The 27360-nt window shown below is 37.7% G+C and overlaps 1 protein-coding gene across 7 annotated transcripts in view; it reads left to right on the top strand.

The window, feature by feature from the left end:
- brsk2b (BR serine/threonine kinase 2b) overlaps positions 1-27360 on the top strand; it is a 136607-nt gene that overhangs the window by 106450 nt on the left and 2797 nt on the right. For 2 of the 7 annotated variants that reach the window (XM_042728190.1, XM_042728194.1), the window contains exons 6-19: positions 2996-3029; positions 3120-3188; positions 6141-6287; positions 8169-8200; positions 9232-9396; positions 10114-10211; positions 11481-11631; positions 12235-12303; positions 13980-14040; positions 16814-17471; positions 18816-18864; positions 20487-20610; positions 21979-22159; positions 22842-22931. In XM_042728190.1, the coding sequence (XP_042584124.1) occupies positions 2996-3029; positions 3120-3188; positions 6141-6287; positions 8169-8200; positions 9232-9396; positions 10114-10211; positions 11481-11631; positions 12235-12303; positions 13980-14040; positions 16814-17471; positions 18816-18864; positions 20487-20610; positions 21979-22159; positions 22842-22931 (1928 nt within the window). The remainder of the gene's footprint in view (positions 1-2995; positions 3030-3119; positions 3189-6140; positions 6288-8168; positions 8201-9231; positions 9397-10113; positions 10212-11480; positions 11632-12234; positions 12304-13979; positions 14041-16813; positions 17472-18815; positions 18865-20486; positions 20611-21978; positions 22160-22841; positions 22932-27360) is intronic. The other 5 variants (XM_042728192.1, XM_042728195.1, XM_042728196.1 and 2 more) reach the window with 5 other exon arrangements.

Genomic DNA, 27360 nt, shown 5'->3' with positions numbered 1-27360 from the left:
CATTAACTGGCTTTTGAGAAGAATATCATCATTTTGAGATGATATTGAGAAATGTTTGAGTTGAAAACTAGTGAATTTACTCTCATTAATAGTCCTATGCACAAATGCACCCCTTGCCATTTGCACGCGTCATTATGAAAATAACTGTAGAAATGGCTCCATATTAACAACTGATAGCTTGGCTGGACCTGCTGCCACCGAAGCACTTCCTGAACCGCTAGAAAATATGAACATGATGGCCTGACCTCACTCAAGCTTTCATAGTCTCTTTGAATGTGTAATGCATGCCATTAGAGGCCCCATTATCAATGAAAACGAGAGGGCTAGGTGCCATAGAGCAGAGCATATTATCACAGATGGGGATTAATCAAGAATTTAAAATCCGCCCTGAGTGACCAGACCATAGCTTTGACTTTAGTCTGTGTACTTCGGCTTCTTATTAGCCAGCACTAAAATGGTGCCACGGCTTTGATGGTTTCCTTTGACGAAGGCATGCTGTAATTATTGATCGTGACTTCCCAACTCTAGGCACAGATATGACAGTTTTTAATTAAACACATTCATCTTTAGCCTCCTCGTATGCTGTCCGCTTGACACAGATGTATTCTGTTTACCATGGTTAATGGACTCCAATTGAATTTGAAAGGGGCAGACCCTTTACGTGTGAACGGAAGACCAACACAGAGCCTCCCAGTCATATCTCTGTGCCAGGGATTCATTCATTTGTATCTGAGGCTCGTTCCTTGCTTAGCAGATTGGCTGACCTAATTTTGAAATAAATTTAGTTCTGAAAAGTCTCTGCCATGTTTGCAACCCAATGGTAATTTTGAGTGAAGGGGTGGTTACATAAAAAAGTCCAAGGCTGCTTGGAAATCCAGTCAATTTAATTAGATTCCCCTCCAGAACCTTCATTCAAGTGAAACTAGATTACCCACAGTACAGTGCAAAATTCTCTAGTACCTCTGGTCCTGTTTGGACCATTACTCTGGGTCCCCTAAGCTTGCAAGTTTGATAATAACATCAAAGAAACCTTTCTTTGCCACTTCTGCTCTCTGAAGCATAACCAGCACTAGCTAACTAGCGCAAAGTCAGATTAGCTCACAGTGAAAACCATGCTAATGTCAAAATAAAAAAGTTTATTTCACTGTTTTTGACTGTTTAACCAGCTTCCCTCCAGTCAGACCAACAGCGTTTGAGGAATAACAAAAAAATATCTTTAAAAAAATCATGAACCGCATCTTGGACTAGATGAGTAATTCCTCTCCATCAGGGTCTTTGCACAATAGCTTAATCACCCCCTGTGGCTTCCCTGATTTGCCATATCAATCCTCCCTCGTGTTCCTATCATAGGGGATATCCATGACATACAGACATAAATCAGGCTTCTGCAGAAATATTTTTATCTGAGCGCTTATTGTGGTTTAGTTTGCACCATTGAAAGCTGGATAGTGCTGTATCTGTTTGTAGAGCACACATGATATTCTCAGTATGATCTTTTAAAAATTTTGACTGCTAGGGAGTAGCATTGTAAGGTCATAGCAATTAACTTATTGCCCTGTCACAGGTGATTGGCTTTTAAAGGGTAAGCCAAATATACTATTGCTAAATATGGAGTTTTTTTTTTTTTGGTAACACTTTACAATGCGTTTTAATTCATATTAGTTAATACATTAGGTATAGTAAACTAACAATAAACTCTCCCCAGAATTTATAAATCTTGGTTAATGTTAATGTTAATGGTCACACTTTATTTTAAGGTTCAGTTCTCGCTATTAACAAACCATTAACTATGACTTTTGCCCCAATAAACTGCAGAATATGTGCCTTATAAGTACTAATAAACAGCCAATATGTTCATAATAAGCAACTAGTTAATATTGAGAATAAGTCCCTATAGTGCTACTATGTTCATTTATAAATAGAGTAATACATTTTTAACATTTTAAGTTGTGTAAATTATGTGAAATTTACACTGAAAAGGTGGCACAGAAGCGCTTCAGAAGTGGCATTCAAGTGTCTTTACTAGTGGCTTTTATATGGCATTCTTTACACTGAATTTTGCAGGCATAGAGACTTAAATTGGTTGTGTTAAGACACCTTCACTTTACATGTTATGGATGAAACAGTATATTTATAAATTAACATTGACCTAGATTAATAAATGTTGCAAAAATAGTGTTCATTGTTAGTTCATGATGCTCAATGCTTTTAAAAAATGTTAACAAGTTGAAGCTTATTGTGAAGTGTTACCATTTTACCATTATTTTGCAGTGGATGCGTAAAAAATGAGTGTGCAAAAACAAATGCGTATATGAAATATTCAGACATATTCACAGAAACAATATTACTTTTTTTTTCATCACATTATTTTGATAGTAAAAGCTTATATTTCTTTCCATCCAGAATGATTGAGGCACCAGCTATGTATAAAATTGGCAGAAAAGTCTTGAAATTACTGAGCGCGAGGATGTTGCATTAACCACTTAATTTAGTATAAAAACCTTGCAATTTGGCATTGAAAAACAGCAATAATAGCTTTCTCTACAGTGAGCAGTAGTTATGTTTTTAAAGCAGAGAAAGTAAACCATTAAATTAATGTATTATCAATACAGACTCAATCTACATAATGGTATATGACACCTGCAGTGAAGAAACAGACATTTATAGAAAATTGGTGTTGAAATATAGAGAACTGCTTCTGATGATGTGCCATGCCGTTAAAATACGGTACACAATTCAGATGACTACAGACCTGTTTTACACACTTCCAGCAGAAAGTCATTACGATTTAATGTTATATTATTGGATCATTTGACAACAGCAATCATAGGCTGGTTAGACAAAGAGTTGTTTGTCAGAAACAATTGTGTGAAGATCCTCATGCAAATACAAGGAGTTATTACTGAATTAGTGTACTGCATGTTTCCTCTCTAATGGGTGTTTTTGCCAAGGTTGGATGAGGATGGTGATGACATATTGTCCCGTTTTCTTTCAGATCCCCTCACTATGCCTGCCCAGAGGTTATAAGGGTAAGTACGTGCTCTCAGTGGCATCTCTCATTATAGAGCTTCCGCTGAATCTCTTTCTTTCCATTTCTAACTTCTCTCTCTCTCTGGTAGGGGGAGAAATATGATGGCAGGAAAGCTGATGTATGGAGCTGTGGAGTCATTCTCTTTGCACTTTTGGTGGTGAGTGAAACCTTTTTGTGGCAGAGACCTCATTTTGTGTCATATAATTCTGCCGTAATTTGGCCTTCAGCCTTTTTGACAAATTTGAGCCACAGTCTCTCTCTCAGCAGCATGCATTGGGAAAAAGAAATCCCCTGTGTTTGAATGAACGTCTGTCAGAGGATGGGGGAGAATCCAGACAAGGATATTTCAGTGCTAGCTAATCAGCAAAGCAAGAGTTGGGCTTTAAGAGAATCAAGGTGTTATACCGGCTCTGTAGTCAGAGCTCAAAAGTCTGACAACACCAAAGCTCCGATATGGTTTCTCACTCCAGCCGGTGAATCATCTTTATATCAGACATGAGTGAGATCAGCCCTTTTTATTCATCACGCTGAGCGTTTTATGAATCCACTTTTATCTTCTTACTCTTCCTTACTTAGACTGTAAAAAACTTCAAGTTCTTGGAGGAGGGAATTAAACTAAAATTCGAGTGTCATGCTCTTGTCAGACATTAAAAAATCTCTGTTTGGGGTAGGCTGGAATTTAGATTTTTATGCTCACCAAGGCTGCATTTATTTGATCAAAAATACAGTAAAAACAGAAATAGTGTGAAATGTTATTACAATTTAAAATAGCAGTTTCCTTTTTTAATACATTTGAAATGTAATTTATTTCTGTGATGTCAAATAAAGCAATAAGCCCCAAGAAGCCGTGCTTTACAGTGAATTTATAACAGCTAAGGGGCGTTGTTAGGCACGACGCAGAGCGAAAAAAGTAAAACATCTTCATACGCATAAAACATAAAATTGTTAATCCATATATGTAGTTAGGTTTCACAGAATAAAGCAGAGCAAATAAAGTGTAATGATATAAATAACAGTATTCTTCCACCAAACAATGTAGTTCCTCAGAAACAGTTGTGGTTTTAACAAAATTGTTGCCGAGCAACACACAGAAGTGTAATTTACAACAGCTTCGAACGTGGCTAAACCAATCAGAATCAAGGACCGGAACTATCCGTTAGCTGAATTTGTAATTTATTTTTATTTTTATTTTTTTTGATTTGGTGCTCAAAATTATTTCTTACTGTCTTTACAGGTAAAAGAGTTGTGCACTTTTGATAAAATAAATAAACAAACTTACTGGCCCCAAACTTTTGAATGAATAGTGTGTATATGTATACATATAACATACTTTTGCTAACCTAAATGAATGCATAAAAACCACCTTTTATATCTGAATTAAATACAGTAATGTGCAAGTATATGATCTGAAACCACCAAAAATACTATCAGCAGATTTTGAACTGCTTTTGACAGGTGTCACCGTCTTCACCTCAAAGTTATTGGCTGCCATCCTGCATTTTTTGCCTCTCATTTGCATAAAGTTAAACATTTCTTAACTTTTTGACGTTCCTGCTTACTCGGCTCAACTGTCAATCCCACAATCCCCCATGCAAGCCTGCTGCTAAGCTCCAGTAGAGAAAGAACTGAAAATTCCCACTCAGCTCCACACCAGTGGACATGTATGGTCACACCAAGCTGTTGATCGTCTTCGGAATTTTCTTATCCATGCTTGTTTAGTTTTTCCAACATCAAATAACTGAGACAAATGACACTAGCTTATAATTAAATCATTCTCAAACCAGACAACAGCTCTGATTTTCTGACAGCAGACGGCTTGCTTTGAGTCTGGATCATCAAGCAGGTTCAAGTGTAATTACTGTTCAAGACCATGAGCCCAACACAATCCTAACCCAGAAGAACCGTTTGCCCCAGTGAAATTGAAAAGCCAATTGTCTCCCTTTTCTCTTTTGTGTTTGTGTGCTCTATTTTAACTGCATCCTATTCACAAAGCAATCAAATTATTCCTGCGTATCCCAGGAACCTGTTCTTTGATCTTTCAGTGCTCAAAGACCTTTCGTTAGAGATGCATCCTGCATCCGATTTTATTTATCATCTCTCTACTTTGCTAGTTTTTGCTAGATTATATCATCTATTACGTGGCCCTGTCGTCAGTCATGCTTGGGAATTTTCTGTCATTTATCAAGGGCTGACATCTCAGTAGTGTCAGGGGCCCTGATGGGTCTTTCTGATGTGAAAATGATGAAGTGTATCTGGCACAAAACAAAGCTAATTATCAAAGCACAATCATCTCTCTATGCCAACCTTTTCTTTATTTATTTTGCATCAGCATTTTATCAAAGCATTTATCATTCCTATTTTTTCAGTTCTCCCATTGTTTGTTTAGATGTAAATCCAAGAGACACATGATTACAACTTAATTTTATTTCTTTGAATTATTTAATAATGTGCTAATATTATTTTCAATTAAGACTTTTATTCATCAATGATGCATTTTATTGATTAGAAGTGATAGTAAAGACTATTACATTGTTACAAAAAATAAATTCTATATCAAATAATTCCTGCTCTTTTGATTTTTTTCAAACAGTCCTGAAAAATAAATAAATAAATAAAAATTCATCACAGTTTCCACAAAACTGTTAAGTAGCACAATAGTTTTTGCCATTTATAGCAATAAGAGATGTTTCTTGAGCACCAAAGCATCATATTAGAATGATTTCTTAAGGATCATGTGACGCTGAATGTAATCGTTAATGAATATTCAGCTTTGCCAACACGAGAATAAATTACATTTTAATATATACATTGAAATGGAAAAATATATATATATTTTAAATGGTAATAATATTTCTGTTTTTACTGTATAAAAATATATGTAAAAGCAGTCCTGGTGAGCATAAGAGATTTAAAAATATGACAAAAATCTTCTTGACTCCAGACCTTTGATGTTAGTGTATACAGGATTAGGGAGACCAAAAATAAATTAAGAATCAACCATTGAAAAATACGTATTGGTTGACATTATTCTGAAAACGGGGGTTGGGAGGGATTTTGTCCCACACAATGATCGATTATAGTACTGACATGTAATATTTCTCTCTGTCAGGGTGCTTTGCCATTCGACGACGATAACCTGAGGAACTTGCTGGAGAAAGTGAAGCTCGGGGTCTTTCACATGCCCCATTTCATTCCTCCAGACTGCCAAAACCTCCTAAAGGGGATGATCGAGGTGGACGCCACCAAACGACTCACGGTCAGGGTCCAGCATAGTCACGCTCAAAATTACAGTTTTATCTCATAATATCATCATTCAAACCTTGCAAAACCTGATACCTAAAAAAAAAGATGATTTATCTCTTAAATGTATCATGTGGCCTGAGGAATCATACTGTAGGTGGTGACAGCGTTGCATGTGCACTACACTGTTTACATATGCTGGTTGGTTGTTCAGTTCTACAGACATCAACAGTATATTAAGCTGATTTCTATTAAATAAGTGTTATGGGTCTGAGAGCTCTTCTGCTTTTGAGCTGTCACTTCAGGTCAACACACAGCAGAACTAATCCAACCAGCCTGTCTGTCCGGATCTCACACATTAGCTTCAAAAAGCTTGCGTGTCTATCTCTTTCTTTCTCTCTTTCATGGTCTCCTCATCTCTCTGCTCTTCTCCCTCAGCTACTATTTTCATTGTTCTGCTTCAGAGCCGCCCCCCTTTTTCCTGTAACATGCTGGAGTGACGAGAGGTTTATAAGCTTGTCCTAATACCAACCCTTTGAAATGCTCCAGTTTCCTTTTTCGCTTTCCAGAGAAAACAGATAGCTGTCTTCACTGCCCACATCTCTCAGTGATTGAAAACAATAGCGCTCTCCTAGGAAGGATCCAAACATAGCCCATTTCCTGTGCAGTTTGTCAGTTATATAAAAGAGATTTTTTGTATGAGTGGGAAGGAAGTTGATACTGTCTTATTGCCAGTTTGAAATATCATCTTATAGATCCAATTAAAACAATCCAACAGAGCATTGCAGAGCACTAAAAGTACTACTGTTTTACAGACATCTGGACAATGTGTCATCATTGTTTCTTGAACACTGTCAGCACACATTCAGAGGGAGTTCACAAAGAATAATGGCACCGGTTACTTGCACCGTTTTGTTGTAGCACCTGATTCTCTAAAGGAATTTAAAGGCCCACAAAATCTGTTCTAAGTACAGTTTGTATGGCACAATTTCTGCGTAACTGCAATTCTTGCTGTTATATTGCTGATCACAATCATTTCATCATCATTTGATTAATTACTGCTGGCATCATCAATAGAAAATGTACAAAAACATTTGTTTTAAGTCAGTGGTTCTAAATCTTTTTGCTTGTTTTGTCTTATTTTAAAGCAATTTAAGTCATCTTAAGACGCCATTGGAAATTGGCTGAGGCCCCCTAGTGGGCCCTGGTCCCGTGGTTCAGAACCACTGTTTTAAATAAAATTGCATTTCCTGCCTGCCTTCTACATCACATCAATTGTGGTCACTTTTGTGAAAATAATAGCTACAGTAAGCCTAATTTACATGTAAAGGAGCACTGAAAACAGAATTACAGGGGGCTAGAGAATATGACGACGGTTTTTGAATTGAAATACTTTGTGCAAAAATAACTATACTGTGAATTTTTTTGAATCTTTTCAGAGCCATTAAGTGAAATAATTTTTACTTACTCAACCACAAGCAAATATTTAGTTTGAACATTCCAGTTCAGTGTGTTCATTCCTCACAGTTTCTGAAAAGACACACCAGACACACATCTGTTGCTAATAACTATAGAGACTGATTTCAGTTCATTCTTGTCAGTATTACATGAACAGACACAAAAACCATTCACTCTGATGGGGGTGCTGTTGTTCTTGTTCTGCGGGCCACAGCTTTAATTAACTGCTAACATGTAAATGTCTTTGTAGCTTCCACCCTTTAAACCCGGGGAGATCAGAGGATGTGACACGAGAGAGAGAGATTAGAGACGGCCAGCAGGAAACTGCCTGACGTTTAGAGATGGATTTATTGCTTTTATTGTCATGCTCTGCTGTCTTTATTTGGCTCTGTTAATGAATGGATAATGGTTTGGCTCATGTGTTTTCCTCTCTTTACAGTTAGAACAGATACAGAAGCACACATGGTACATGTGAGTATAAACGTCACATTTTGTCTGTCGTCCTGTGGCTGTTTTTGCTCAGTATCTGTCTGTGTGTTTGTGTTTGTGTCTGTGCATGTCTTGTTAGTCCATGTGTGTCCTCACTGCAATAACTGAGAACATGCGGTACCAAAGAAGACGCTTTTCTAAGTAATGATATGACAGCAATGTGTGTGTGTGTTTGGAGAAGACCCTTAAGCTCTAGCGGGCTGGCATCACTCAATGTTTTTGCCCCCATCAGCAATGCCTTGTTTTTGTCTTGAAATGTTTCAATTTTAAACACGCATTTCTCCAGTATCCAACTTTTTGTATTAGTCATGATTCGTGACTGGGGGCCAGTGTTATAATAGTTTTAAATTTGAATTTGAATTAGAATTTAGCCATTTCGATTGAGTGTAATTTAATTTTAATGCTTTCTAGTCTAACAACTGGTGTAAGTCAATCATTTATCAGCGTAGTCTTGTGTTGTTGTTGTCTAGAGGCACTTTCATGTTTAATGCAGGTGGGTTGTAAAGGTTTCAAGTTTTATAATATATTGTGTATCAAAAACTACAACTTTTAATTAGATTTTATTTTGTTTTTGAGTCAGGATGAAAATAAAATGTATTTTATTTTAGTTTCAGTTTTACCTGGTAATGTGGAGTTTTTTATATTACATAAACTGACTGTTGGAGAAAATCTGCTAAAATATTCCAAATGGATTTAAAAATGATAATGTTTTAATCAATGTGTTAATTTGAACTGAGGGTCTACTACTATTGGTAGAAGAAAGCGTTAATCAAATTTGCCAAAATATTTAATGAACAAACACACAGGGAGGTGGTTCATTTGTAGATGATGGGCGTTTTATCTCTCCAGAGCTTTCTGTGGGCACAGACTGCATGTGGGCCTGTTTGTGTCTTATACCACAAGCAAGGATCCTAGAACACACCGGAGGCGATTACCATGTGTGCTCAATTAATGAAAAATAAACAAGAACACTATATTATTTCACATGCTCTTGTTCTTGATCTTCTATTCAGAGGAGGAAAGAACGAGCCAGAACCAGAACAACCGGTGCCACGGAAAGTGGCGATCCGCACGCTACCCTCCACTGAGGACATCGACCCAGATGTGCTGGAAAGCATGCACTCGCTGGGCTGCTTCCGGGACAAGAACAAACTGATGAAAGACCTGCTGTCAGACGAGTGAGTAACTAAGAATGAGACGCTCACCTCAGTATGGTTGTTTCCCGTGATACCAAAGTTTTATTGCCTGTGATTAGACAAGACTGACTGCTTTTGCTTTTGGAGACCATATGTGAGGGTATTATTATTTTACATCCTTGTTTCTAAGGGTTAGTAAACACACAGTACAGCATCTTGGCTGCAGGCTATTAGAGAAGCCCATTCCCACCCGCTCATCTGTCATCTCCTGTACTTTGCACAATTACCGCCCGCACGCTCCGCTGTGCGCGATCAACTTCGTTAGCCCCACTGATAGATGGCCTGGGTGTTCCCTCCTAAAACATTGCGGCCTCTGTCTCTTCTCTTGCCCAGCATTTAAACAATTCAGATGGCGCTTCCAGCAAAGACCGGTCATATTTACTTCCCGCTGTGTGGTCTGGGGCAGAAAAATTCAACATAAGGCCTCTCGCTGGGAGAATTTGTAGACTTTTTGAACTCGCCCATACTCATGTCGGATATTTTATGTCTTCTTGCATCATTAATGAAATAAGAGATATCCTGTGATCTCTGCAGGATGTCTTTTAGCTCTCTGGGAATAAGGTGCATGCTACTCTTTGCTCTTTAACTAATGAGGTTAATTAGCCTGAGCTGAGGGTTATTCTGGAGATTGTACTGTATATCAGACACCTGTCTTGACCACACACACATTTTGTTTCTCCGTGCCTTCTCAACCTCCAGTGATAACCAGGAAAAGATGATCTACTTCCTCCTGTTGGACCGTAAGGAGAGATATCCCAGCCATGAGGATCAGAATCTACCACCCAGAAATGAAATTGGTAAGAACAGTTCAGTCAATTTGTCTGTTACGTACTAAATCTCTTCGTTTGTATTTCATCCTTAAATTCAACATGAAATGGCATTCACAACAGCTCTGTGATGTGACATAATTTCCCCGCCCACACAGCCTTGGAGAACAAGTGGAAACAAAAGGTTTTAAAGTAAAAAAAAAAAAATGGTTGAAAGATTACAAAAACATAGTTTTCTATAGAACAGTGTGTTTACTGGAGAATCATACACAGTAAAGACTAAAGACATTCATTATTGAAGTTAATGGGTAATTTTTTTTCATGTTCTATTAATTTACTATTCAAAAGTTTGGAGTTTAAGATTTTTTTATGTTTGTAAGAAATGTTTTTAATGCTCACTAATGCCGAGTTTACACTTCACGATTTTAGACCCTATTTTCAATCGCGAACAGGTTTTGCGAAATCGCCAATAAATGCCCGAAATCTGAGGCAAATTGATGCTCATTCATGCAGGTAACAATCATGCAGTGTGAATCATCAAAGACGCGCTGTGTGAAAAGAGTTGTTGGCGATTCTTCCTATTGTAAAGTCATGCAGTGTGTAACTTCCTGTCGCCGATCCATCCTGCAATATAAACATAGCAGCAGCTGAATGCTACACTAGATAGTCATGCAGTGTGAAAACAATGGTGAGCCGACGACTTTGAGAATCGTTGCAGTGTGAACTCGGCATAAGTCTGTGTTTATTTGAACAAAATACAGTTAAAAAACACGTAATATTGTGAAATATTACAATTTTAAATACCTTTTTTCCTCTTTAAATAGATGTTTAAACATTTTAACAGCCAATGCTCATTAGTCTTGCATGTCACAATATTCTTCAGAAAACATTCTAATTTAGTGCTTAAGAAACATTTCTAATTATTATCAGTGATGAAAATGCTTGTGCTGCTTAATATTTTGTGGAAACCATGATATTTTTTTCCCAAAGATTTTACGATGAATAGAAAGTTTAAAAAAGAACTGAATTTATTTGAAAAATCTTTTGTAACATTATAAATGTCTTTATTCTCACTTTTTATTGATTTAATGCATCCTTGCTTGAATAAAAGTATTAATTTCTTAAAAGTAATTAATTTCAAAATAATAAATCGTACTGGGATTTACATGCTTTGGAGGACTGAGAGACATAATGAAAAAGATTGACTGTTCAGTTTTTCCCATTAGGAACCCCACAGGCTTAATGGGCTGTTTTCATGTGTTATGGATCATTGAATTTATCATATTCTGGTTTCTTCAGATCCTCCTAGGAAGCGAGTGGACTCTCCACTCTTGACGAGGCACAACAAGAGGAGGCCAGAGCGCAAGTCCATGGAGGTGCTGAGCGTGACAGAGGGCGGATCTCCTGTTCCTGTGAGACGTGCCATCGACATGGCACAACACGGACAGAGGTACAGCAACGCATCTCTCGCTCCTCTATTATTTATGAAACTCTACAATCGGAGCAGTGAGTGCCACAGTAAAAAACAGCTGAAAGGATGTCACATTTTGAGGAGCTTTGAAAGGGAAAATTGAAGACAGTGACGTCTGTTAAAAAAAGCCAAAATAAACTTTGGATTGGCAAAATGAAGTTCACAGTTATCACAAGCTGCATACTAGCTTTGAAATGCTTTTTTAATTGCACATGAAGAGTAAAAGAAATAAGATCAATGAGCTCAGCTTAATTCTTTGGAAAAGGAAACCAATGATTTCAAAAGCAGAGTGTTTTACTATTCTCTGAAAATCCGTTTCACAGCTAGTCGAGCAGCATGCTGAATGTGCCATATGGTGAATTTTAACTTCTCAAAGTGGTTTTAAAGGGAACAATGGGATTTCTAATGCGCCTTTCATTTTTCTGTATCTTTGACATTTTATTACAAATTCTTTTTTACTTTTTTCCATGTCCACTGTGATCCATTTCATCAGCCCCGTGTCCTTTCCCTGTATAGATGCTTTGGTTCAACTCCATGATTACTTTTGTAAATTTACTCTAACTTTACTCTCTCTTACTGTAGTAAATCTGTTTTCAGTAAAAGCTTGGATATCTCAGATGCCAACCCCATACTGCAAAGCAAGGAGGAGAGGTATAAACCACCGCCATGCTTTCTTTTCTGTTCTGAAGATGCAGTGGGGTTTTTAACACTCAAAACATGCCACAGAGAGCACTGGCCTGTTATTTCAACCAATGACATTTAAGATCTTAAGAGCTTAGTTTGCTTGAGAAGGAAGCTTTTTTTTTTTTTTTTTTTTTTAAAGTGGAGGTTGCACGTGAAAATAAAAGTTTTTTCCTCCTGGTTTGGCCTCTCAGTTTTGGTAAAGCAGCGGCCCTCTGGCTCCCTCCACACACATCAAAAGCATCTTATCTCCCTTATTTTGCCTTTCATGTTTCGTTTGATGTCTGGCATTTTTGTCCCTTGGTGGATCCCAAATTGTTCATTTCTTCCCCTCGCTCTCATTTTGCCTTCATGCTTCTCTTGCCTTCACCCTGGATGTTTGTTTTTCTTAGTGATGTGTGCACTTACAGTAGCTGAGAGACAGAGGTTATCCGATTGTTTGTGTTCATCTGTTCAAGCATTTTTCTTCGACCTTGAGTTTCACAGTACTGTCCTACGTCTGCATTCACTGAGACTGTTTAGTCTGCCAGATAATAGAATGGGCCTTGAATATTATTTATTTTTATTTAATCATTGTGTTGAATAGAGGTGCACTGGGTTAGGTACTGGTGAATGAATATTTTACTGACATGCTAGATAGATCAGATACGTATTTATGCATGCTTACAATTCAAAATGTAACGACTTAATTGAACCGAAAAGCTCCCCTGCATCTTTTATACAATTTTAAACAGCATTTTTACAAGCAGTAGTTATCTTAATATAGTTAAAGCTTCATATTAATGATGCAATACATATAAAATCTTTACAAATACTGTACAATGCTTAAAGAGTAGAAATATTAGCTCGTATAGTTACTGTCCTCTAGTGCCTGTCCTTTCCTCACATGAATTCCATAGTCATTTATTACACATATAAAGAGCTCTCTTCCTGATGCTGTCTTTTGGGTAAGCCAATTAGCTGAATGCAAGAGGCATATAATGAACATCAGCATTGTGCTGAATCAGGCCGCATTGCATTTGGTGTTGTGATTTTAATGCTTGAATGATTAAAGACAATTTGAGACCATCACATTATTCTCATCTATGTAGCCTTTGCAAATGCAATTGATCAGTTTATGGATCAGATCCTTCCTGGAGTCAAATCGCGTGAGTCTGAATGTTGACACCGTTAGGGATGATTTACTGTTTCAATTTGCCTTGATGACAAAACCCATTGTGTCCACGGTCAATTAAATCCCAATCATTTATTGGAGAATTACTGAAGCTCACCATGTAATACACAATGAAGTTCGGAAGAACTCAGGGCCTCATACAGAACCTCATAAAAGGTTGTGATGACCTTTTACATCCTTAGGATGAGAGATGATAAATTGCTCAAATTTAATAGCAACTCGAAATGTAAAAATAGCATAATCAACAAAAAGACCTAAAGGCCTACATAGAAAGTTGACATGTAATTAACAGAAATGCAAGATTTATAGTAAAATATAGAGGTCTGGTGTTATACTGCTGTCTCTGTCCAGGAATAAAATCAATTATAAATCATCCTTCACCCACACAACATGCTGAACCTCCTATAGAGTTACGACAGTGTGCTATATGTGAGGCAGAAACTTCTTTACTATGTATATTGTGTAACTTTAGGTCCCGGTCCATCAGCGGAGCCTCTTCTGGTCTGTCCACTAGTCCCCTCAGCAGTCCTCGGGTAAGCCTTCCATCCATCTTAAAACACTGGTTTCACTCAGAGAGTCTGGTTGTGTTGAAACCCAAGCCAGCTGGTGTGGCATCTATCTATAGAACAGTGGTTCTCAATTCCAGTCCTCGGGCCCACCTGCTCTGCACATTTTGTATGTTTCTCTTATGGCTTCAGATGTTTGTTCTATTCGAACGTAAGTGCCCTGAGAGAAGTACATCACAGGATATTCCACCAGGATTCCCGTTCAAAGTGAATGTATATATTCCATTCAAAGTGCATTGAAGTGTGCAAGACGTGAATTTAAATTGTATTTATTTACAGAGGTATATGATGTCACACTTGTCCTTGTGTGAAGAAGTTGCGTTGAGGTGTTCAATGATTGAATTTTAATTGTTTTTGTTTACTTAGGTATATTTTGTCTGCTCAGGGAGTAGGGAGCAGTGAACACTGTGTAGGGACCATGTCAATGCGAACACAGTTCATGCACGGAGCTCACTTCTAACGAGCTGGTTATCTGAATCAGGTGTGTTTACAAAGAGAGAAATGCAAAATATGCAGAGCTGGGGGGCGCGAGGACTGGAATCGAGAACTGCTGCTATAGAATATGCACTGATGAAAATATCATGGCACATGCCACATCTGTTTGATTTTCAGCATGAATATATGAATCGATTGCATAATGCAGGGGTCTTCAACAGATAGTATACTGCTGGGCATGGCAAAAGTATGTAAATTCAACAGTTGGGAATCCTTCAACAGTTTGGGGTCAGTAGGATTTTTTTTTTTTATGTATCATGGTTCATGTACCACAAAACATTTTAAGCATTACTACTGTTTTCAACATTGATACTAATAAGAAATGTCTTGAACACCAAATCAGCATATTAGAATGATTTCTGAAGGATCATGTGACACTAAAGACTCAGTATTGCCGTCATAGGAGTAAATTACATTTTAAAATATATTCAAATGCAAATCAGTTATTTTAATTTGCAATATTATGTCACAATTTATTTATTTATTTATTTATCAAATAAAAGCAGCTTTGGTGAGCACCTTTCAAAAACATTAAGAAATCTTACCAACCCCAAACTTTTGAATGGTAATGTATGTTTATAAAAAATATTTGAATGCATTAATATGGTACCATACGCATGTTATTACAGGACAGGTTTAAAGTGCAACACTAAATTTTATAAAATATGTAAAAAGGGGACATTATTCTGTCTTTCTATCCACCAAATGAGTCCTTGAAGACCACTGGCATAAAGCAACAAGAAAGTTGTTAGTGATGATGGAGCATTAATGATAATTCTGTATATTGTTAGCTTTGTTAAACAAGAGCCAATAGTATATTACCTTTAAACTGAAATGCAGCCGCAGTATTGCTGTCTGCCCTCACAGATCCACTACTTCTAGCCCAATCAGTCTACCATGCTTAGCATAATTACTGCTAATCTATGCCCAATTCACAGGCTTGTTGCCTGGAAATATTTGAAGCCCAAGTCGCTAATGGCTTGTTAAAATCCCTTGAAAATCCCTGGTTCCATACTAATGGTGAAGCCTCTGGATGTACCCAGCTTTTACAGTTGATTTGTTTAAAGAGGCTAACCGATTACAAATCCACTACTAAGACCTCCCAATATGCAGTTCTTGAGTTACATCAAGGAATTCCCAGCTGGATTCATCCCAAAGTCAATTCTGAATCCGACCTGATCAAATATTCTGCAGTTTGAAATGTTCTACATTTGGAGAATGTCTGCAGTGGTGCCCTTTCACTGATGAAAATGGCTCACGTAGAGAACAGGCTTGGTGGAAGTAATTTGAATTAGTCTGTGAAGAACTCCTTGATACAGCTCATCTGAGATTAGTTTTACTGCTCAGACACAGACTTAAAGGTTTGTCATGGAAGAATCTTCCCTGCGGTATGAAAGAGCTTTAAAAATCCATTTTATTGCATCCGTGTTCTTCTTTATGCCGTGCTGTGGTTGCGGCTGGTACAGTTAACACTCCATTGTATTTCTTTGATGTTTTACAATGTGCTTGATGAGCTTTCACTTTGCTGATTGTAATAACACTCTTTACTTTTAGTGGCCTGTATTGAATCAATCCCCTGTTTCTGACCCAGATATAATTATTATTAGCATCATCTGTCATAAACAGCATCCTCATATCATACCTCCAACAGCAGCATTGTACTCTATGCTCTGTTTAATGGTCAATTGCACTTATTTCCACTAGCCATTTTGATAATGTGGCGCTATTGTCTTGAAAAACTCGTTAATTGAGGCAGCATATATTTCTGTATCACATTTTATGTAATTTCTACCTGATTCATGATGATTACTTTAAATTATATGAGGTATTCTGACAATAGCGTCCTTTTACAGCAAAGCCTTGCACAAGTTTCCTGCTTGCTTAGTCAGTGCTGACAACACCTCTTTTATTTTCATCCCAACAACAACCCAGAGCTTTTTTGTTGTTAATTTCTGTTGCTGATTTTGATTTGTTTTGGGAGCACTGGTTTGGGAACATTTTATTTCCACTGTCTTGTTGCCTCTTGGCTGGTTGTGCTAATGGCATGTTTTTTTCTTTCTTTCTTTCTGCACTTCCTCCCTCACTTCTCATCACCGGTGGCTTGTTCACCATCTTTTCATGTTTGGTGTCGGTGTGTGTGTGTGCGTCTGCGCCCTGATGCCTGTAAACTACGGGGCCGTGTGTTGTGTGTATGGGCTGTGTTGGCTCTTTTTGTGCTGCTGGCTCTGTGCATGCGCTCTTACAGCCCATGCGGCGGTTCGCTGTTCCTCCACAATCCGCAGAACTCACGCAGTCGCCCAACCACAGCCCCACCCACGCGCCTGTGTCCCGGGTGAACGGCACAGGCCCCCACTCCCCCAAAACCTTTCAACCAAAGACAGTTGCTCATCAGTCCAACAACAAAACTCAGACCCTTCCAGCCAAGCCCAAAGTTGCAGACAAGCCCCTGCAAGCCACCAGGTCCAACCCGCTCCCTAACACAATGGCCGTGCCATCTGCGGCCAAGTCGGAACCGTCTACACCCTGCCAACCCCTGCCCCCGCCGATGCCCGGCAGCCCGAAAGTGCGCCGGCCACTGCTCACGGTGCCACCCAAGCTCTCCGTTCCCCTTTCACCACTTTCACCCATCCGGCTTCACCACCTTCACCCGCTGGCCGGGACTGACCACAACGGCAAATCTATCCCCACCATACAGGTTACGCCCCACCCCTCCCCCAGGGGCAGCCCATTGCCAACTCCGAAAGGAACGCCGGTGCACACGCCTAAGGAGAGCCCAGCGGGGACCCCTAGCCCCACGCCACCCCCCAGCCCCTCCATTGGAGGCATGCCGTGGAGAACACGCCTCAACTCCATTAAGAACAGCTTCCTTGGCTCACCACGCTTCCACCGCAGGAAACTACAAGGTAGAGACATCTCAAAGCACTTTGTTAATAACCTTTTACATCAACCTGCCCAGGGACTACAAAAGGAAATTTGCCATTTTGGCTAAATCTAGGAACATTTACATTGTGTAATGTCTCTGATTAAATAAACAAGGGATTACTTTATTAAAAATAAAAAAAATCTGTTAATTTATTAATGACAGATTATTAAAATCCTACTCTATTTTTCTTTTGTGTTAATAAATTAAAACATGAAAACTAAAATGAATCATTTTAAATATACAAGTGAATTTAGAATTTATCACATTATAATATACAGTGAAAAAAAGAGATTTATTTTGAAATTTAAGTGATATAAAGTTTTTTATTTTGGTGTTTTTAAATATTTAAGGTTTAATTTGTTAGTGTGTTTAAATTCTGTCGTCTTTTACTCGCCAGTCAATGTCATTCCAAACCTGTATGACTTACTTTCTTCTGTAAAACATAAAAAAAAAAAACATTTTGAAGATTTTTAACTATATTTTTAATTAAAGTCAAAAACAATGCTGGACCCTACTGACTTTTATTGCATGAAAAAAAGCAAACTTCAAAACATCAGCCTTTTGTTCCACACAAGAAACAAAGTCGTACAGGTTTGGAGCAACACAAGGGTGAGAAAATTATGACAGAATTAGAATTTTTCGATTAAGTATATTTTACCTTTAACTGTATCTGTTACTTTTAAGGTTAAACTAAAGGTAAAAATGACAACAACAACAACAAACAAAAAAAGAAAAGAAAGACAAAAGAAAATGCATTGCTTGCACAATTAATTAATGATTTGCAGGATGTCTAATGGTACCAATTTATTATGCATCCCTTATAAAACCCTAATTTTGTATGACACTAAAGCAATGATATGAAGGATCAGGTGTAAAATAAAGCAGAATAGCCTATGTACATACATAGTAAAAAGCATTTAGGTGAAAGGATGATGCTTGCTAATCCTTTTTTATTGGGGTTTTAGGTTGATGTTCCACTCTTAGCGAGGGATATTCTCTAAGGTCTGATTTTACAGATCGTTGGGTAATAAACTCAATGATACTCCATTATCAGCTAAATCTGCTGATATATCTAGTAATGATAATGAAAACTGCACAAGCATCTCCCCTCACCTCCAGCTGTTCCTCTATCCCTCTTCTACTGGGAAGAGGATCAGATGAGCTGATAGAAGTGGGGGTTGAATTACTCTTAATCTCTGCAGGTTTGGAGTAATTAGCTATGGTTAATCAGCATTCCCCTCCTCAGGTTGTAAATGTCTAATCGCTCAGGATATAGAGTATGATGCTAATTCCACTGAGGCTTGTTCGCTTTGTCTCTTTCCAGTTCCCACACAAGAGGAAATGTCCAGCCTAACACCAGAGTCTTCCCCCGAGTAAGTATTAGCAATTTTCAAAGACAATCAAGTAAAATATACATTTTTGTTAAATCCCAGAGTGTGAAAGAAACATTAAAATAATACTCAATTATAATTAAATTAAATTAAATGTTAGTTCAATACTCATTATTCTTCTAGGTGTGGGGCTAAATGTATCACCTTTTGTATTAACCTGAGCTGTTGAGATTTAAATCACCAACACTCAATTAAAGCTTGCTTAATTAAAACACTTCACTTTTGCTCTTTGTACTTACTTTTTCTCTAAATTTTATTATAATTTGAAAGGAGCTCTGAAAACTCTGCAGCTAAAGTTAATGTGGTGGTCCAAACACTGTTCCTGGCCCCATTAGCCTAGTTTGTTGCTGAAGACACTATCAGGGAATAGTTCGTCATGAATAATTCAGTGTTTTAGTTCCACTTAGCTTCACAGGCACGCAAAGCAGCACCACGGTGGAAACTTTCTTCTGGAGTGTTTCCCTCTTATTTTGCTGTTGTTTTGTTAAGTTCTTGGTGAGAGAGTGTCACAATATGTTGGGCTGGCTCAAAGATGGCCTTGATAGTCACTGACTGTGGTAGAATCTCTGCGATTTCAAGCAGGGTTGAGAAATGAGCCATATGCCAGCATCCAAACCTACACACAGGCTTTTGTCATGAAATATTTTAGAAACTTTTCAACTTTTCAGTGCTTTTCAGTTGTCAGCTAATTGTGTATCGTGACAAATGTAAATTTAGTTTTAAATGGAGCATGTTTACATTAAAATTAATTAAAATAATGAAAAGAATAATAAAATAGATTTTTTTTAAATAATTGGCTTTTTAGGTTTGTATGGTGCTGCACAGTATTTGGTCATATATAAGTTCATCAAATAATGTCACTTTTTTTTTTTAAGTCATACATGTTTTCGTTTTTTGATTTGTCCAAGAGACACCATCTTTTGATAGTCTACTGGTGAAGCTGAAATATATATACACTACATTTCAAAAGTTTTCAGTTTTACAAAAGATTTTACTTTCATCCAGCAAGGATGCATTAAATTGGTCAAACGTGACAGTAAAGACATTTATAAGGTTACAAAAGATTTTTCTTTTAAATATTTGCTGATCTTTGAACTGTCGTTTCATAAAAAAATCCCCCCAAAATATATATCTTATTATATCTTATTATATATCTTAGTTTCCAGGCACAACTGTTTTACCACTGATGATAATAGGAAAGGTTTTTGATCACCAAAGGATCATGTGACACAGAATAAAGGAGTAAAGATGCTGATAATTGAGCTATCCACAACAGGAATTAATTAAATTTTTAAAATAGAAAACCGTTGTTTAAAATTGTAATGATGTTTCACAACATTGTATATTGTTTTTACTGTATTTTGATCAAATAAATGCAGCCTTGGTAAGTATAAGACACTTCTTTTAAAATAATGTTATTTATGCAATTTATGCAAATGTTAGTCAAAATTTGTGAAGAGATGTTAGTTTCCATTACAATGTGTTTTGTCTGTAACAGCATGCAATGTTATTATGTTTACTCGATTCATGCATAGTATGTGACTTGAGTGATGTTTGTATGTATTGTGTTGTCTTGTTTATTCATCTTTTTTTCTTTTTTACAGACTTGCCAAAAAATCTTGGTTTGGAAATTTTATTAACCTCGAAAAGGAGGAGCAGATTTTTGTGGTGATTCGGGACAAGCCTCTGAGCTCAATCAAAGCAGATATTGTACACGCCTTTCTCTCTGTAAGTCTCCAATGAGTATGTGAATTCTGTGTTCATTTACCAAACCTGTTGAACGTTTCTTACTATCGTGGGGCTTTTACGTTTAAAAAAATGATGCAAAAACACCATCAGAAGTGTATCAGAAGTGTCAGACTTGTGTGCTAAATTCCAAATCTTCTAAAGCCAAGCAATTGTTGTGTGACAACAGAACAGTATTGAAATTATTCACTGATAATCTTCTGCTCTAGTGGGCTGTTAAGCTCTGCGACCGAAATCATTGAGCTGAACTGAACAAATCATTCAAACCAGTTTTGTGAACTGTATCAACTGATTGATTGAAAAGATCTGACTCAAAATAAAGAATCATTGTCAAATCTTCAAGATTTTTTAGCATAGATTTTTATTCGTCACATACACATTATATAGAGAATATATAACCAGCAGTGAAATGTGAGTCAGGTCCGCTCCATGCACAGTGCAATTATTAAAGAATACAACACAGAGGAAACTATACATAAATATAGGTATGAAAAAATTAAATAAAAGTAAACAATAAAAATATAAGAATAAAATACAATAAAAAAACCTATACTGTAGAATTAAATATTAAGATACACAGGAATGTACAAGAGGCTAATGTGCAAACAGGTTGTGACACTGTCAGTATGTCAATGTGAGGTAGAGAATGATGAATATCTTACTGATTAAGTGAATATTAAGTGGAGACATGAAGATGTTAAGAGGCTGGTTTTGAGTTTAGGAGCCTGATGGCCTGGGGGAAGAAACTCCTCCTAAGTCTCTCAGTTTTTGCCATCAGGCTACGGAAGCGCTTACCAGATGGCAGCAAAGTGAAAAGACCGTTGCTAGGGTGGTTTGAGTCCTTGATGATTTCAACAGTTCTGCTTTTTCAGCATTTGAGGTAGATGTCCTGCAGCAAGGACCTCAAAGTCTTATATCACTTAACTCATGAATGCATGAAAGAGAGCTAGGATGGATGTCAAGATTTTCAGTGGATAACAAGTTTCAGTCCCTCGCACAATTCATATGACTTCAGAAAACCTTAAATGTAGCATGTGAGTTTTGACCCCTTACTATGTGAAAAAAATGGGCGTCTTTCAGAAAGGTCAAATGGTCCTGAAAAAACTCGCGGAGTACAATCTTACTGATATCAATCTCAAATTTCTCAAAATCAAATCTCAAACTTATTTATGGCTCAGATTTTCTTGTGGTTTTTAAAAATTGTTTTGGAAATTTGGAAACAGAAATTTCTTTTTCAGCTCTATGCTCATAAAATATAATTTAGTACCATAAAATCTGCTAAAAATACAACCTATTAAAGAAAACTAAATAATTACACAATGTTCATTTTGGGGTGAATTGTTCTCTCAGATTCCCAGCCTCAGCCACAGTGTGGTGTCTCAGACGAGTTTCCGGGCAGAATACAAATCCACGGCCGGCCCCACCGTGTTCCAAAAACCAGTGAAGTTCCAGGTGGACATCACCTACACCGAAAGCACGGCTGCCACCAAGGAGAACGGCATCTACTCTGTCACCTTCACACTGCTCTCAGGTAACCATGCCGACAGTGAGAAGCCCATTTTGATGTCATAAGCTCGCAGGCAGCCAATAGAAACACAAAGGGATGTGTGTGTGGGTGTTGGAGAGGCTGGTTGATGATGTTGAACTTTGTCTTTCGCGGTGGTGAGAGAATTTTTTTCTCTCCCTTTCTCTCATTCCACAAGCAATCCCCTCCTCCATTACACTCCCCCTCTCTTACGAAGACTCTGAAAATAGACTGAGTGCTCGAGGGGGTAATGGAAAAAATTAAACTAAAAGAGGCCTTTTTGCCTCCTGGTAATCACTATGCATTTTCAACCTGCTGTGTTTCAAAGGACAATCCAAAAAGATCCCGTGCTGCTGGTGCCATTACTGCAAACCCCGTCCCTCGCTTTTCATTCTCCCCCTCGCTCTTTTTTGCTCTCTCGGCTACACAAAGGGGATTGAATCTTGTTCTTCAAGTCACACATTTTAAAGAGCTTGTGTTTGCACGTGTCATAAACTCAGCCCGTGGGCCGAAAGCACCATAAAAATCAGCCTCATCCCATTAGACTTTATGAGACAGCCGCTAGGGGGAATAAACCCAGGATGTGTCAGCATAAATGTACATTCATTTCGAAAGACACACGTGTACCAGTTTGTACAGGATCATTGCAAAACATTTAAATGGGTTTCTGTGTGTGTGTCCCTGGCAGGTCCCAGCCGACGCTTCAAACGGGTGGTGGAGACGATTCAGGCTCAGTTGTTAAGTACACATGAGCAGCCTGGTGTCCAGCAGCTGTCTGGTGAGTGACCAATCACTCCACTGACACACCTCTTTCTCTGGCTCTCTCTATCTCTCTCTCTCTGTTTCTGCTCTCTTACACAGCATCCTGAACATGCATGGCGCCTAGCCCACCCTTGCAGAGCACTGAACGCTGTACACACCCATCAAGGTCAAATGAGTCTTTCCAGTGTTTAAAATGGTTGTTAGAGGTGGTTTTAAAGACATTTATAGGCCATCAGATTGTTAATATGAAAATTAACTTCTCTAGATGCAAGGTATCCACTGTTCCATTAATGACGGATGTGATGTCTTATCTAAAGGTGCTGGAAATACACGTTTGACCTTATCAGAGCACATTGCACAGAATTGCATTGCAGGGCACTGGCACACATGCACACTCTCTCCTTAGCAGTCACACACACTCACACACAGAGCATGCTAGCGCACACTCGCGTGTATTAACAAGGGTTTATATACATATCCAGGAAATTTCTTGCTAATATCTAAATCAAACCTGTGTCCCAAGTAAATCAATATGGCTTCAAATTGTTCATTCTATGAGCAGAAATGTGATGGGCTAGACTGTGGTTCCTGCTGGAGATGATGAAATGAAAGAACAGAGAAATCCTCTGCCTGTCTTCTCACATGGCTTTTTGTGCACATGGTGATGAGCCTGTTACAGCTCCCTCTGCTGGACAGCCCCAAATCCATTCTGTCCAAAAGCAATATCACTGAGTAATACAGAAAAGGGAGTTTGGCATTTCATAATACCATAATATCATTCTGTCTACTGTGCACAATAAGCACATTTTCCATGTGCATAAAGTACCTGGATGACTTCCAAATCCAGTGTATTGGAATACACAAAGGGAATCTATGTAGGAAACTATGTATATATATATATATATATATATATATATATATATATATATATATATATATATATATATATATATATATATATATATATATATATACACACAGTTTATTTAGTTTAGAAATGCAAAATAACAAAATAATCACTGCCTGTAATGTTTAGAGCTGCAAAAAGGCTGGAATACACTACACAACCTTTAATATCTTATCAGAAATAAAGTGAATACTTCACTTGTTGGCTTTGTAAATGGTTAAAAATAAAAACTAGCCATTTTACACAGGACTGCCAGACTTTTGAGTAGTTCGGAACACTACAAACTCATGCGGAAACATGCACATTGTTGCATGCATTTTAAAACTCAGAGTATAAATGGCTGTTGTCCTTTGACTGAATCGTTGTCAGAAGCTAAAACGTCAAGAGTCTGTGCCCCATAATACGCTATTTTCTGATTTTCTGTGAAATCTGTCAGCTCAAATCTGCAGCCTAGCTCTGACTTTGAAAACTAGCGTTGACTTGTCCAAACTGAAAATCAAGGTAAAAATATAGGCAAGTCATGTACTGTATTCCAGCTTTAATGCTTTGTTTCACATATGTCTTTTGAAAATAGTAGGCAGTATACAGTGTACTGCTAATAATAATTCATTACTCTTGATATAGAAGGTACTGCAAATGTATAATTTGGCAAAAAGGTCATCCATGTATTTCATACAGAAAATTGTACACAGTATAACCTACATTCTGGATACTTTAAAAAACAGTAGCCTATTAGTATGATAGTATGACATTTCAAGCTAAACCCCCTCTCTCAGTGACTTATTCCAAAACATGGTATGTAATTATATTCATATTGTGCATTTGGACCGTCTTAAAGAAAAGAGCTGTTATCAGGATCGTGTAGCTTTAAAGATGTGCCATCCTCTCACCCTGTCAATCACGCCCTTCCCTTCCATTCCCTCCCCCTGGCTTTGCCCTTCACCCCCTGCACTCCCACGGCTGTTGAGTGAATGGGCATGAGAGCTTGAGTGTCCTCACTGACCGTGAGCAGACCTGCACAGCACTGAGCACCAGCATGCTTCACTCTCAACAGATGTGGCCACGTAATAAACATCTGTGCAAGGAGGTTGAATCACTGAGTTCATGTCAGTTCTGTAAAGTCAATGGGGTGCATTGAGAATGTCATTTTAGGCTAATTTTTTTATTTGATTGGATATGTTACAGTAATATATCGTGTTCCTTTAACAGGAAAGCGTTCAAAGGGTGGTAAGAGGTCTATTTTAACTTGTTTGCCACAGTGTACATCACTTTAGCATACACGCTGTCCAATGCGTGGCACTTAAACACAGAGACCCTTTAAAGGGACAGTTCACCCAAAAATGAAATTTCTATCATCATTTACTCACCCTCATGTCATTCTAATCCTGTAAGACTTTTGTTGATCTTTGAAATACAAATCAGTATATTTTAATAACACCCTCTCCTTTTGGTCCATGCAACCAAAACTACTATAAAAAATAAGAAGAGACAGATTCACACAGACAAGAACAGATTTGATTTAGGCTTTTGTGTCTCTTCAGAAGAGTTTTAATAAACTGCTTGATTCAAATGAATTACCTCGACAATCCCTTTTTGTACTTTTGATGCATTAGAGATTTATTTGCATTTTGAAGATGAATGAAAAGTCTTATGGGTTTGAAACGACACGGGGATGAGTAATTAATGACAGAAATTACTTTTTTGGATGAACTATCCCTTTAAATTTGAAATATGCAGAGATGTGTGTGTGTGTGTGTGTGTGTGTGTGTGTGTGTGTGTGTGTGTGTGTGTGTGTGTGTGTGTGTGCGTGTGCGTGCATGAACTCACTTGCTAGGACAATCCATGAAAGTTAAAATTCTCTAGAGTGAAAACACTTCATACATTCTTCATGTTGTTTTTCTCTCCTTATTCAATTCTTGCATCATTTTACTTTGTTTTTGTGGGTCAATTGCTGCATCTGAATCACTTTGCAGAAAGGCCTTGTTAATTTAAACATTTAATCAGCAGCGCTTATGAATCTGTTAAACCAGGTTTTTTTATTTGAAGATGATTTCTGAGCTTTTATGTTAGCATGTTTCTCAGCACCTCTTTCTCTAAACATTTCTTTCATGTTGATCATTTGGGACTTTTACAGTAGAAGTAATCATCTGTAGAATCGCTGTATAATGAGGGGCAGAATCCTAATGGGACTAGTTTTCTCAGCATGACCTACTTATGTAGAGCCCTATAAATACAATACGAGTATTAAAACAGGCAACAGTGAAGTCTGGTATGTGTTTGCTATTGGATTAATAGTCATTTTAAAGGAATACAGTAATTATTAGCCATTATTTGACATGTAATCTCACTAACATACACAAGAGCTTAGCAAAAATAAAATAAAGCCTTGAATGTATTTGCCATTTCAGTTACTTTATCAGGGTTATTATTAGATTCCATACCTGTGGGGTTAAATTCAGAAATATTGTAACTGCACATTTAATCATGCGGGTGAGACATAAATCCATTGTCTTTAGCCCAAAGCTATTTGACTGGAGCTCAGCAAATGCCCTCTGTAAGAGAAAAATAGCCATGCTGTACTGGTCGTTTTCTGTGTCTGCAGTAGTTTACCCAGCATAAATCTAAACGGAGATGAACATTTGTAATGGCGCACAGCAGAAATGCTGAAGCAGTGTCCTGTGTGTCTCAAAGCTGCCACAGCTGCCATGTCTCTTTGAGAGTCTCTTAGGCTGTGGCAAAGCAGCCTGTCTTCTAGGGAAGCAGCAGTTTCAAGCTTTCTGTCATGATGTTGAGAGGAGTCCAGATTGTATTGAGAGACTCAGAGACAAGCTCTGGAACTAAAGCAGTCTACTCTAGTGTTCACATAGGCCACGGTCTGCCATGTTACAGCTTGTGCTATTGGGCCGCTGCTGCTCAGTCACTTATGAAATTGGAAAAAGAGGTGATGGTTTGCAAGCCTGTGTTGGTGTCAAATAGGGTGTGTAGTTAATCCTTCTGGGCCGACTGTCAGGTGTATTCAGAATCTGCAACAATTTGTACCACTACATTTCAATCCATTTTATGAGATTTCATTTTTGGCCTTTGATTTGAATCAGAAATTATGAATTTAGCATAAATATATTAAGCTGTATATGTACCATGGTGTAAATGAATGCCCTGACAATGATTTTATATAATTATGATTCTTTATCAGATCATGCAATACATCATGAAATTTGAAATTGGTTCATGACTGCATTAATTTAAAAATTTTAGCATCATTTATAGGGTCACTAACATATGCCACAAAGTGTTGATCAATTCTTGAACAACTGGCCATTATAAACCAGTTCATTCAAGTGAATCAAAACCATGCAGCATTAACAGTGTGGTCAGATTGGCAAATGAATGATTGAAACTGTTCTTTCAAGTGAATGAAAAACAGTGTGTAGTTAAATTTAATGAATGAATGATTTTCATGAACCAGTTCTTTTATGGGAATCAGAAACATACAGTGTAACCAGTATCATCTGATTTATAAATGTATGTTTCTTATGAA

Source organism: Cyprinus carpio, chromosome B7 (assembly GCF_018340385.1).
Source record: "Cyprinus carpio isolate SPL01 chromosome B7, ASM1834038v1, whole genome shotgun sequence".
Lineage (NCBI taxonomy): Eukaryota > Metazoa > Chordata > Actinopteri > Cypriniformes > Cyprinidae > Cyprinus > Cyprinus carpio.
Note: the sequence above shows the minus strand (reverse complement) of the source record. Positions and strands in the feature narration are given on the sequence as shown.